General features: G+C 45.3%; 2 protein-coding genes across 3 annotated transcripts; one reads left to right on the plus strand and one right to left on the minus strand.

Moving 5' to 3' along the window:
- Positions 1-2,658: 2,658 nt before the first annotated feature.
- LOC115141554 (interferon regulatory factor 2-binding protein 1-like) lies at positions 2,659-8,455 on the minus strand. 2 transcript variants are annotated; one of them, XM_029680527.2, is made up of 2 exons: positions 6,307-8,455; positions 2,659-6,095 (listed from the first exon to the last, which is right to left on the minus strand). In XM_029680527.2, exon 1 carries the CDS (start codon positions 8,226-8,228, stop codon positions 6,327-6,329), a length of 1,902 nt encoding a protein of 633 aa, XP_029536387.1. In that variant the 5' UTR covers positions 8,229-8,455; the 3' UTR covers positions 2,659-6,095; positions 6,307-6,326. The 2 variants fall into 2 exon arrangements, with proteins under 2 accessions (XP_029536387.1, XP_029536386.1); XM_029680526.2 differs by having other exon boundaries at positions 2,659-6,098; positions 6,307-8,454.
- A 235-nt stretch (positions 8,456-8,690) lies between these two features.
- LOC115141555 (DNA-directed RNA polymerase I subunit RPA34-like) lies at positions 8,691-10,515 on the plus strand. The gene is made up of 3 exons (XM_029680528.2): positions 8,691-8,885; positions 9,127-9,262; positions 9,475-10,515. Exons 1-3 carry the CDS (start codon positions 8,810-8,812, stop codon positions 10,241-10,243), a joined length of 981 nt encoding a protein of 326 aa, XP_029536388.1. The 5' UTR covers positions 8,691-8,809; the 3' UTR covers positions 10,244-10,515.
- Positions 10,516-13,395: the final 2,880 nt, after the last annotated feature.

Genomic DNA, 13,395 nt, shown 5'->3' on the forward strand with positions numbered 1-13,395 from the left:
GGAAACACGCAGGAAGGACACGTCGTGTTTAGCGCAATAGGCAGAAATAGCTTACTCCGGGACAGTTTGGTTTAAAAAAATAATTGAATGTATGAAAAACAACATAATTAATCAATAGTTTTAATACAAGCGAATTCGTTCATTAATACATATTTTTGATTCAACATTAAGATCACGAGGACTAAGGAATGCATGATCTCTATTAGGCCTATTGGTCTTAACACTTCCAACGATTTGCGCCCGTTTGCATTAACACTTCCAACGATTTGCGCCCGTTTGCAAAATGTTGTCAGGTCGATTAACACATTCAATGAGATCAATCAAACGTATTTATAAAGCCCTTTTTTACATCAGCCGATGTCACATGGCGGTCTGTAATGATAGTAATTAAGCTATACAGAACCATTATTTCCTGACCAAGTACATGATTAAAGTCGGCTATAAGAAACAAGTTTGAGCACTGCTTTGAACAAGTATATTTAGGCATGGGCCAACATTTTATTTAATTGTTTCCCAAGGCCAAATAAAAAGCTAGGCTATATTGTTTTGAATCGAAGGCCAGCTATTTCGATAGATATAGATAACCCGTCCAATGATTCTACTACATTATGGAGAGCTTTGGAGGAAGATGCTGTGCGGGCTGTACTGCATTTGAGTAATGAGTAGACAGAACTACTTCCTCATTAATCCTTTGACTTTACACGGTCTATTCCCCTAACACACATCCCTACATCCTCCTGCAGGTCAGCGGCTTCTAATGCCAATGTGACAGTAGATCGTTCATTAACACCTCAATAATTAGCTAACAATAGCTTTAATGAGTTGACATTAATAGAGTAAGACAGAGATTTCAATATGCTTTCTAGTGGGGGGAAGTTATGACTTGAGATTCGCCCTCTACAATATCTTGGTAGGCGGCGTTTTTCAATTAGGCTAACCTTTATGTGGGTGGGTTTTAAGAAGTGTAGGCCGACAGTAAAAGAGAAACAAAGGTTCCCATCATTACATAACAGAACCTATTATCTAAGTGAAATTATGGCTGATGTCAAATACGACGCCATCTAATTGATACATTGGAAAATGAAGTGCCCTCCTGGTAGACTACAAGAAAAGTGGGCAGTAGTTCACAACACATTTTTAAAGTCAAGATCTGCACAGGTTAAAGTCCGCCATCTACTGGACATAGCAAGACAATGAACATCGAGCGTACCTTTGCAATACAGTGTAAAACCGTGTCAGTATTTATATTCTAATTGTATTTATTTATTTATGCTTCAAATTTGTCGTCAATTACGTAGAAGCTTCATGAAAAATAACAAATCAAAAGTGACATTTACACCCAATGAATAAAAACAATATATACAGTACCAGTCAAAAGTTGACACACCTACTCATTCAAGGGTTTTTCTTTATTTAAAAAAAAACTATTTTCTAAATTGTAGAATAATAGTGAAGACATCAAAACTATGAACACATGGAATCATGTAGTAACCAAAAAAAGTGTTAAACAAATACATTTAAAAAATTGAGATTTTTCAAAGTAGCTACCCTTTGCCTTGACAGCTTTGCACACTCTTGGCATTCTCTCAACCAGCTGTATGAGGTAGTCACCTGGAATGCTTTTCCAACAGTCTTGGAGTTCCCACATATGCTGAGCACTTGTTAGCTGCTTTTCCTTCACGCTGTAGTCCAACTCATACCAAACCATCTCAATTGGGTTGAGGTCGGGTGATTGTGGAAACCAGGTCATCTGATGCAGCCCTCCATCACTCTCCTTCTTGGTCAAATAGCCCTTATACAGCCTGGAGGTGTGTTTTGGGTCATTGTCCTGTTGAAAACAAATGATAGTCCCACTAAGCGCAAACCAGACGGGATGGCGTATCACTGCAGAATGCTCTGGTAGCCATGCTAGCTACGTGTGCCTAGAATTCTAAATAAATCACAGACAGTGTCACCAGCAAAGCACCCCCACACCATCTCATCTCCTCCTCCATGCTTCACAGTGAGAACCACACATGCGGAGATCATCTGTTCAACTACTCTGCGTCTCACAAAGACATGGCGGTTGGAACCAAAAATGGCAAATTTAGACCAAAGGACAGATTTACACTGGTCGAATGTCCATTGCTCGTGTTTCTTGGCCCTAGCAAGTCTCTTCTTATTGGTGTCCTTGAGCAGCAATTTGACCATGAAGGCCTGATTCACCCAGTCTCCTCTGAACAGTTGATGTTGAGAGGATGGTAACTCTAATGAACGTATCCTCACAACACAACTGATAGGCTCAAACACATTAAGAAGTAAAGAAATTCCACAAATTAACTTTTAACAAGGCACACCTGTTCATTGAAATGCATTCCAAGAGATTACCCCATGAAGCTGAATGAAAGAATGCCAAGTGTGCAAAGCTGTCAAGGCAAAGGGTGACTACTTTGAAGAATCTCAAATATATTTTGATTTGTTTAACACTTTTTTGGTTACTACATGATTCCATGTGTTATTTCAGTTTTGATGTCTTCACTATTAGTCTACAATGTAGAAAATAGTCAAATAAAGGAAAAACCATGAATGAGCAGGTCTGTCCAAACTTTTGACTAGTACTGCGTTTGAAATGAAACTGAAAGTTGCATGAACAATTAAAAAGGGACACCCAGTCCTATAGCCGACATTCAGGGTTTTATTTGATTTGATTTAACTAGACAAGTCAGTTAAGAACAAATGCTCATTTACAATGACAGTCTAGGAACAGTGCGTTAACTGCCTCGTTCAGGGGCAGAACGACAGATTTTTTACCTTGTCAGTTCAGGGATTCGATCTAGCAACCTGCAGTTACTGGCCCAATGCTCTAACCACTAGGCTACCTGCCGCCCAGAGTAGGTTTCCATTTAAGGATTTTTTTTTTTTTTTTTTAAATAACAAAAAAAATAAGGGCAGAAATAGTCTAGTGTCAAGTAGAAATAGAGTTGGAATATACAAGCTTTAACCTTGAACTGTATTGAGATAAGCAACTCAACAGGAGTCCATGGCAGACAGGACCATAATAATAGAAAGGCAAGACAATCAATCCAAGACAATCTTTACTAATTTAGGGGCCAAATACAAAAGACTCCTATTTTGTATGATTTTTATTTTATTTTAACAAGTGCTTTCAGACAGAGGATGCCATTAAATGCACCTTTTTAAAATGTATTTTTTAATTTAGCTAGGCAAGTCAGTTATGAACAAATTCTTATTTACAATGACGGCCTACCTCGGGCCAACACTGGGCCAATTGTGCGCTGCCCTATGGGACTCCCAATCACTTGAGGAAAGTTGGATGAACATATCAGTGCTTTTGTAGGAAATTCATTTTTGTTGTGAGGGCTACATTTGACTTACCATATTTGAGATAACTAAGAGGCCTAATTTTACTACTACATACACTTTCAGATACAGCTACTAGTGTACAGTATACATTCATGCCAACGTGATCAGCAATGGCTTGATGTCTTGTCCTCATTCAATTTCATATTTACACATGCACATGGTAAGGTATTGATTGATTGGCACCAGCTTTGCAAATTGATAATTCAATTAATATATTAATTTTGGTGACGAACATAAAAGGTTAAGGAAAACCTGACAGAGAAGTATTTTGATATACATGTATATATTATCTTTTAAACAATTCAAAGAGTTAAGTTCATTGGTAAAACAGAGCATAAAACAGGGATTTTATAGAACTTTTTAAAAAATAATCAAGAGGATCACGTGAAAAACTTGAATCTCAGTCAATGTAGAAAAAAACCTTTGACTTTACATAGAGTAAATTCCTTTAAATTAAACATCATAAAGTACACAATATTAGTTTAATCTCTACACCCTCTACAACTTCAGATAACCTATAACTATCCTAACAAGAACCATTTCACCCACTATTTCCCTGGCACATATTGAAATAATAAAGTCATTTAATACAAAAATAGTAAGATTACAGAATGTCTACAACCCCCTTGAACTTTTTTTTCACATTTTGTTACATTACAAAGTTGGATTAACTTTTTTTTCCCAACAATCTACACATAATACTGTAATATAATGTCAAAGTACATTATTATTATTATGACGAATTAAAAATCAAACACTAATATACATTGATTGGTTAAGTATTCACCCCCCTGAGTCAATACATGTTAGAATCACCTTTGGCAGCGATTATGAGTCTCTTGAGTAAGTCTCAAAAGAGCTTTGCACACATGTATTGTGGAATATTTGCCCATTATTCTTTTCAAAATTCTTCAAGCTCTGTCAAGGAGTTTGGGATCATGGCTAGACAGCCATTTTCAAGTCTTGCCATAGATTTTCAAGCAGATTTAAGTCAAAACTGCAAATTGGCCACTCAGGAACATTCACTGTCTTCTTGGTTAACAACTCCAGTTTAGATTTGACTTGTGTGTTGTAGGTTATTGTCCTTCTGAAAGGTGAATTTCTCTCCCAGTGTCTGGTGTACAAGCAGACTGAAGCAGGTTTTCCTCAAGATTTTGCCTGTGCTTAGCTCAATCCCGTTTCTTTTCATCCTGAAAACCTCCCCAGTCTTTGCCTTATATCAAGCTTCTGCACTAATTTAGACTCGCCTAAATAAAGGAGGTGAATAATTATGCAACAACTATATTTTTGTTATTTCATTTGTAAAACATTTTCAAAATGTTCTTTTCCCTTTGACATTACGGAGTATTTTGTGTTGATCCATTTTCACAACGAAATCTATTTCAATCGTACTTTGTAACACAACAAAATGTGAAGAAAGTTCATGGGGGTGTAGAATTTCTATAGGCACTGTAAATCTACTTTAACATGAATCTATCTTTGGTTTCTACGCACGTGTATAGGCTGCACAAGCAGTATTGTATCAAAACTATAGATTGCACATCTATCACCAACGAGAGAGATTGTCTTACATTCAGTATAAAATAGAGAGGTATCCATCCCACTTCTTACATGCTGGATAAAGCATCTTTGTTGGGCACTGTGAAAGCCATCTTATTGTATCGCGTAGCACTCAAAGTCCCTGTTTCTGTCTTATAAATCGATGGCGACATACATTAACTGCTGGTTTGAGGTTTCAGCAAAGAGCAGACAATTAGCTCCATGACAGTAAAAAGTCAGTTTTACGTAAAGGGCAAATGTGACGCAAAACAAACTCCCAAAAAACGGTCACAAGAGGAACAGTCCAAGTCTATACGTTGCTGGAACGTTTAGGGAAGTCATCAGTCTTTCTCAATGCCACTCAGATATATATTAGAAAGATGTTCCACGAAACAGAAAACAGCCCTAAAATCAAATATAAACAGGACAGATTTTTATTTAACCTTTATTTAACTAGGCAAGTCAGTTAAGAACAAATTCTTATTTTACAATGACGGCCTACCCTGGCCAAACCCGGACGACGCTGGGCCAATTGTGCGCCGCCCTATGGGACTCCCAATCGTCCGGTTGTGATACAGCCTGGAATCGAACCAGGGTTTGTAGTGATGACTCTAGCACTGAGATGCAGTGCCTTAGACCGCTGCGCCACTCAGAAGCCCTAGGTGAAGTGCATACTTCCCAACCATGGTCCACTGGTTTATAAAGTCAGTGACTAATAATAATAAGTTGATGTTTGAGGGACAAAGGGGTGAATTAGGTATTATAGGTGAGCAAGGCCTGGGGGTATGGTCACCCTCTATCCAACCAGACAGTGGTGTGGTAGTGTAAGGCCTGCCCCATGGAGGTAGAGGTGTATGATGATTGGCTGCGAGGTGGGGAGAACCAGGTGGGTTGTCATGTTGGTTAGCTGCGAGGTGGGGAAAACCTGGTGGATTGCCGTGGTGATTGGCTGTGAGGTGGGGAAAACCTGGTGGATTGCCGTGGTGATTGGCTGTGAGGTGGGGGAAACCTGGTGGATTGCCGTGGTGATTGGCTGTGGGGTGGGGAAACCTGGTGGATTGCCGTGGTGATTGGCTGTGGGGTGGGGAAACCTGGTGGATTGTCGTGGTGATTGGCTGTGAAGTGGAGAGAACCTGTTGAGATTGTCGTTATCTGCAGGCACCAGGCTGCTGCTCCACTCAGGCGTCAACAGCCTTCTGTCCAGACAGACATCACATAAACAAACAGATTAACCATATTCGGTGACAATTATGCTACATATCATATATTATACTCTATCATAAAGCACGTCACAAACACTAAATCAGCCTATGGCCTAGCTACATAGAGAATACTTTGGCCTAAAGACTGATTCCAAGACAACAAATTCAAAGGAAATCAAGATGTAGTGAAATTGCATCTTACAGTCAGGTGTCCCAGAGGATTTAGGGGTCGCGCTCCTTCTTCACCTTGACGTCTCCAGCCAAGATGGTAGTGACCTCTCCCTGCATGAAGGCCCAGGGCACGTTGGAGCCTACCAGGGGACACCTCTCTCCACTGGGGCAAAACATCTCGCTGCCGGCCCCCTGGCTCCGGATAAAGTCTCTTGTGCAAGGGAAGCAGAATTTATGGGCCGCAACAGACGGGCACTGGACAAAGTGAGTATCCTCCAAGCGCTCGTGGCAGATGGTGCAGCAGAGAGGGGGACCAGAGGAGCCGGAGGGGTCCCCTGCTCCCTGGTCCGAGGCCCCAGCCAGGGGGAGAGCTGCCGTGGTGCCCCCTGTAGAGTTGCTAGCTCCCTGGGGTTCCCCGTTCCTGGAGGCCAGGTGGCGCTGCTGCCCTGCAGGGCAGGCTGCCATGGGGCTGCTGCTGCTTTGTCTCACTGCCAAGGAGGAGTGGCCCAGGCCTCCACCACCACTACTACTGCTGCTGCTAGGGGCTTCTCTGGGTGACTGGCCAGAGGCTGCACCCGCGTTGTCAGCCACGCTCATCAGTGCTGTGATGGGGGAGGGGTCGCTGCTGTGGGAGTGGGAGGCCGAGCCCTCCTGGTGAGGAGGTGGCTGGCTAGTGCTGGGTAGGGAGGAGGCAGCTAGGTGGATAGCCATGCCCGGGTACATCCCCATGGGCCAGTGCTGCCGGAGCTGCTCCTCTGTGGTCATTACCTCTCCACCCTGGAGCTCTGGGGAAGCCTTCCTCCGGCGCACGCGGGCTGGTGGTGCCGAGCGGGCCATGTGACACAGCGCTGTGGGCAGCATGGAGCAGCTGGTGTCCAGGTAGGGCTGGGGGAGAACGTCAGGGCCGGGGGTGTCCTTAAAGGCCCGTACCGAATCACTCAGTAGCTCAGAGAGCAGTCGCCAGTCCCCCACGCCATGCCTTTTCTCGTACTCCACATACTTCAAGCCCAAGTTGATCACCTTGTTCCCAGAGTCTTTCTGGCTGTCGTGGAACATCTGCTTGACCAGCGCCGCCAAGCTGGAGAACATATACCCCGAGCCGCACGGGTACTCTGCAAAGATTTTCAGCTCAAAGTCCAGCGTCAGCTTGGCATCGAAGGCAAAGATCCGCCCCACCAGGCTGTGGTCCTTCTTGAAGCGCACGTTGAAGGGGGTGCAGCCGGAGAGGGTGAGCAGGGCCCCTCGTACAGCCTTGGGTCGGCCGGCCCAGTCGTCTGCTCGGTTCCGTACACTCTCCGACAGCTCGGCCAGAGCCTCTGCGTTCCTCTGCTTCTCCCTTAGCTCCTTCTCAAACTCAGGACTCAGGAAGGAGGCCACACCCATGCCCATGCTCAGCTGCCTCTTGGTGATCTCGTTCAGCATGGGGGCAGAGAGGGTGAGGGGGGTTCCCCCGACTCTGGTATTTAAACCGGGCACAGCTGCTAGCAACCCGTGCGGAGCACCCAGAAGACCTTGTGTCATTAAATTGGGTGGAACGGTACACACCATGGGTCGTCTGGCGTTGTTAGGGCTCTGTCCACCGACATCTTGTTGTGGGCCCCCGTCATCGATTCTGTGCAGACCGTTGGGGAGCCGTGCTGGGGCTCCGTAGTCCCCTCTACCCCTTTCAAAGCGTTCAGGAGGTGGCCTACCACCCTCCATAGGTCCATCTCTTCCACCTGGGCCATGTTTGGTGGGCTGTGGACCCGGGGACCTGTCACCCTGCATACCATGAGTTATTTTCAAATGCCTGGCCGTCTCTATGAGGAATTCAATACGGTCTGCCCCTTCATAATTCACACAGCCTCGGCAGACAGTCTCGCTAAAGTCCCAGATCATAGCCCATGGCATCTTAGGCAAATCGCAAAGGTAACAGCACCACTGCCGCCTTGAAGACGACTGGGAGGAGGACATATTTGATAGGCCCTCTTATCTTTCTGGCTTTCTGAGGTCCTGGTTAAACAGATTTAGCTTTCAATAGTTCAGGAACAATCGCCGCTTCTGTTACTTCTCAAACACCTCAAAAAATATATATGATACACTTTTTTTGTAATAAACACACAAAAAATAGTGTTTACCCCCTTTCAGTCGCCTGCGCCCATGAAGTGTTTCTACTAGAAGACTGTCTTTGCTGGAACTTACACAACTCCGTGATAATGATGCATTCTGGGATTTATTGTTTTCGTTCTGCGAGGGCCTTCGTGAGTACGTGCCTCGTGAATAGCATCAGTTGCGTCTAAAATGCGAATATAGACTGCACACAGACCAATGTTTACGAAAAGTTATCATATGGATATTAATAAACACTGTATGTAAAATAATATATATTTACAAAGGAACCGACATGCGCAACTCACGCAGCCCAGATCCTCGCGAACCGAGCTAGCTAGTGTATCCAGGTCGAAGGTGACTTTTTTTAACAACACATGTTCTTGCACCCATGCGCATTTAGTTGGACTAAGTTACATTTCACAATTTAGCAGTACACAGAGGTCATGTCAAACGATGTATCTTCGTCAAGTGATGAGGCAAGTGACACCGAGGAGGTTCCGCAAAAACGGAGAAAGCAGGGTAAGTTTTTTATATCTTAAATAACGTTAGTTAGCTATCTAGCTAATGTTAGCCACTACAATCAAGTCCATCAAAGCTGTCTGCCAGGTATCTAGTAAATCCTGTTAGGAATCAAAATTAGGGATGCTGCAATGGGCAGACAGAATTGTGTATTATATGGCGAATTCCAAAACAAACACACAGATTACGTTCACTTCGCTAGCTATCTAGCTAATAACAATAACTATGTTTATCCCTTCAGCTTCAAGGTATCAGTGTCCAGCTGATTTTGTGGCATTTGCCCACAAACCCTGTGCCAGTACCCTCATCGAAAGGGTTTGTGAGGACAACACAGAATTATGGCTCATCAAAGCTCCCAGCAGTTTCAACCCGGACAGGTAGGCTATCCTTCTTTCCATTTATATGAATTATCATAGAAGTGTCATGATTCACTTCTAATAACAGACAGAGATATCTAACAAAGTCCTCAGAATTTCTCGGTCAGTTATTAGAAGTGAGACACCATCCACTTCCATTGCTTTACACCCACATGGTCTATATCTGGTGTGCGTAACCTCTTAACATACTGTAATCTCTCTCTCCCCCACAGTTTCAGCAGTCTGAAGATGCCTCTGTCTGGGCTGCAGACCATGCAGGCCCCTGCCCAGCAGTCGTGTAGTGGTGGGAACATCAGGCAGATCTACAGCGTGCTGGGTGGGCCCTCTGGTGCTGCAGACCTTCATCTCCTCACCAGTCACCCCCAGACGCTCGACTTGGTGGTCTGTGCCCCGGCCTTCAGCGGGCTCCTCAACATCTGTGAGAGCTACGGTGACTGCAGCACCAACCAGACCCCCATTGCCATCCCAGCCACGCCAGCCCCCACTGTGCCCCCGGGGCTCCGCCAGCGCTTCCAGCCTTTCGGAAGCAGGACCCCCACCCTCTCCAGACTGATGGAGGATACACCGGATACTCCGCTGCCGTCTACACCAGAGACGCCTTTCAGGGTCACACTGGACCCGGGGGAGGAGAGGAAGAGCAAGAAGAAAAAGAAGAAAGACAAACTTATAAAGACAGAGGAGATGGAGGAGGGGATCAGGGTGAAGCAGGAGCTGCTAGAGATGACTCACAGCCCAGAGGAGCCATATAAACCTCCTGGGCAGGAAGCTGAGCTCTCAGAAGAGAAGAGGAAGAAGAAGAAGAAAAAGAAGGATAAGGACAAGGACAGGGGAGAGGTGGAGGACACTGTATATTCATCTTTTAATGTAATTAAAAAAGAGGTGGAAGTTAAAGTTGAACCAATGGACAGTTCCTATGGTGAAGTTGAAGATTCTGGAAAACGGAAGAAAAAGGTGAAGAAAAACAGGCATGAAGATGACTAGTCTTGTTTTTTTGTGGTAAACTGGCTTTGTGAAGTTATAATAATAACAGTATCATTCAATTAAGCAGTTCAACAAATAATTATTATGCTACTGTACTGTCATTTGGATTTCGGGGGGGAAATTTGATCATCTAATAAAGCCGAGACGATAACACATACTGGAGTGTACAGACTTGTGCCTCTTCACATGAAACAAAATATAAACGCAACATGTAAAGTGTTGGTTTCAGAGCTGAAATAAAATATCCCTGAAATTTTCCATACTCACAAAAAGCGTATTTCTCTCATTCTGTGCACAACTTTGTTTACATCCCTGTTAGTGAGCGTTTCACCTTTGTCCAGATAATCCATCCACCTGACAGGTATGGCATATCAAGAAGTTTATTAAACAGCATTTACATTTAAGTCATTTAGCAGACGCTCTTATCCAGAGCGACTTACAAATTGGTGCATTCACCTTATGACATCCAGTGGAACAGTAGTGCATCTAAATCTTTTAAGGGGGGTGAGAGGGATTACTTTATCCTATCCTAGGTATTCCTTAAAGAGGTGGGGTTTCAGGTGTCTCCGGAAGGTGGTGATTGACTCCGCTGTCCTGGCGTCGTGAGGGAGTTTGTTCCACCATTGGGGGGCCAGAGCAGCGAACAGTTTTGACTGGGCTGAGCGGGAACTGTACTTCCTCAGTGGTAGGGAGGCGAGCAGGCCAGAGGTGGATGAACCCAGTGCCCTTGTTTGGGTGTAGGGCCTGATCAGAGCCTGGAGGTACTGAGGTGCCGTTCCCCTCACAGCTCCGTAGGCAAGCACCATGGTCTTGTAGCGGATGCGAGCTTCAACTGGAAGCCAGTGGAGAGAGCGGAGGAGCGTGGTGACGTGAGAGAACTTGGGAAGGTTGAACACCAGACGGGCTGCGGCGTTCTGGATGAGTTGTAGGGGTTTAATGGCACAGGCAGGGAGCCCAGCCAACAGCGAGTTGCAGTAATCCAGACGGGAGATGACGAGTGCCTGGATTAGGACCTGCGCCGCTTCCTGTGTGAGGCAGGGTCGTACTCTGCGGATGTTGTAGAGCATGAACCTACAGGAACGGGCCACCGCCTTGATGTTAGTTGAGAACGACAGGGTGTTGTCCAGGATCACGCCAAGGTTCTTAGCGCTCTGGGAGGAGGACACAATGGAGTTGTCAACCGTGATGGCGAGATCATGGAACGGGCAGTCCTTCCCCGGGAGGAAGAGCAGCTCCGTCTTGCCGAGGTTCAGCTTGAGGTGGTGATCCGTCATCCACACTGATATGTCTGCCAGACATGCAGAGATGCGATTCGCCACCTGGTCATCAGAAGGGGGAAAGGAGAAGATTAATTGTGTGTCGTCTGCATAGCAATGATAGGAGAGACCATGTGAGGTTATGACAGAGCCAAGTGACTTGGTGTATAGCGAGAATAGGAGAGGGCCTAGAACAGAGCCCTGGGGGACACCAGTGGTGAGAGCACGTGGTGTGGAGACTGATTCTCGCCACGCCACCTGGTAGGAGCGACCTGTCAGGTAGGACGCAATCCAAGCGTGGGCCGCGCCGGAGATGCCCAACTCGGAGAGGGTGGAGAGGAGGATCTGATGGTTCACAGTATCGAAGGCAGCCGATAGGTCTAGAACACATATGTCAGAGTCAAGGCCCGCGGGCCACATCCGGCCCGCAAGAAGGTTTTTTACGGCCCCTGGGATGATCTTGATTTATTATTAGAACCGGCCCGCAGCAAGCCGGCAGCCCGCAGATCTTTTACACGCACCAATACTACATTTCCCACAATGCAAAGGTGACGCACCGAGCAGTAGGCTGCTTCATTTCAATATTTATTGGCACAGCAGTCGTCAGCATCACAGTAAAATTAACTTTCAGATACCCATCAAAAATGGCAAAACGGAAGGTGGATACTGAGAACCGGGGGTTTCAAACAAGGTGGGAGTCGGAGTATATGTTCACGAAGGTAGCTGGAAAACCTGTGTGTCTTCTGTGTGGAGAAAGTGTGGCGGTACTGAAAGAGTATAATCTGAGACGACATTATGAAACGAAACACGCGGACAAAAACAAGAATATGGACATGGAACAAAGGCTACAAAAGGCAGAGGAATTAAAACGAGGCCTCAAATCTCGACAGGCTCTGTTCAAAAAAGCCAAATCACAAGGCCAGGCTGCTGTCAAGGCCAGTTTTATTTTGGCAGAAGAGATCGCTAAATCAGCCCGGCCATTTACGGAGGGGGATTTCATCAAAAACTGCATGATTAAAGTTTGTGACGAAGTTTGCCCAGAAAAAGGCAACTCTTTTTAAATGTGAGTCTGAGCAGAAACACCATTGCCGAGAGAGTAGACCAGTTGTCCATCAATCTAAAAGAGCAGCTTGTGAAAAAGGGAAAAGATTTTATTGCATATTCCTTGGCTGTGGATGAGAGCACCGACATTTCTGACATTGCCCAGTTGTCAATTTTCATCCGCGGAGTGGACTCCAACCTAAGCGTGACAGAGGAGTTTTTGGCTTTACGTCCTATGCATGGCACAACTACGGGGCATGATTTGTATGAAGAGGTGTCAAGATGTGTAAATGAGATGGAGCTGCCTTGGGAAAAACTCGTGGGTTTGACAACCGACGGAGCACCTGCGATGTGTGGACACAGGAGCGGACTGGTGGCGAAGATACGGGAAAAGATGCAAGAGGAAAACGCGACAGGTGAGCTGACAGCTTATCATTGTATCATACACCAGGAAGCGTTGTGCGGTAAAGCCTTGAAAATGGAGCATGTAATGAGCATCATCACATCATCATCATGTTTCTGTGTGAAATGGCTTTTCTGTGTGACATTACGAGTCATCTGAATGCAATAAACTTGCAGCTGCAGGGTCGGGATCGTGTCATCTCTGATATGTACAGTACAGTGAAGGCATTTAAAACCAAACTGACTCTGTGGGAGACGCAGATGCGGAAAGAAAATTTGAGCCACTTTCCCAGCTGCCAGACCATGAAAGAGAAGCTCTCTACCAGTGCGTTCCCGAGCACACAGTTGGCTGATAAAATAGGTATGCTTGCCGCTGACTTTCGACGCCGATTTGCTGACTTTGAAGCACAAAAAAGCAGGTTGGAACTGCTCGGTAACCCATTTGCTGTTGAC

The sequence above is a fragment of the Oncorhynchus nerka genome, linkage group LG14 (assembly GCF_034236695.1).
Source record: "Oncorhynchus nerka isolate Pitt River linkage group LG14, Oner_Uvic_2.0, whole genome shotgun sequence".
Lineage (NCBI taxonomy): Eukaryota > Metazoa > Chordata > Actinopteri > Salmoniformes > Salmonidae > Oncorhynchus > Oncorhynchus nerka.

Coding starts and splice junctions, on each gene's coding strand:
- LOC115141554 (XM_029680527.2), bottom strand. CDS start 8,228: ATGTCCTCCTCCCAGTCGTCTTCAAGGCGGCAGTGGTGCTGTTACCTT.
- LOC115141555 (XM_029680528.2), top strand. CDS start 8,810: ATGTCAAACGATGTATCTTCGTCAAGTGATGAGGCAAGTGACACCGAG. Junction 8,886..9,126: donor GCAAAAACGGAGAAAGCAGG/GTAAGTTTTTTA, acceptor TTATCCCTTCAG/CTTCAAGGTATCAGTGTCCA. Junction 9,263..9,474: donor AGCAGTTTCAACCCGGACAG/GTAGGCTATCCT, acceptor TCTCCCCCACAG/TTTCAGCAGTCTGAAGATGC.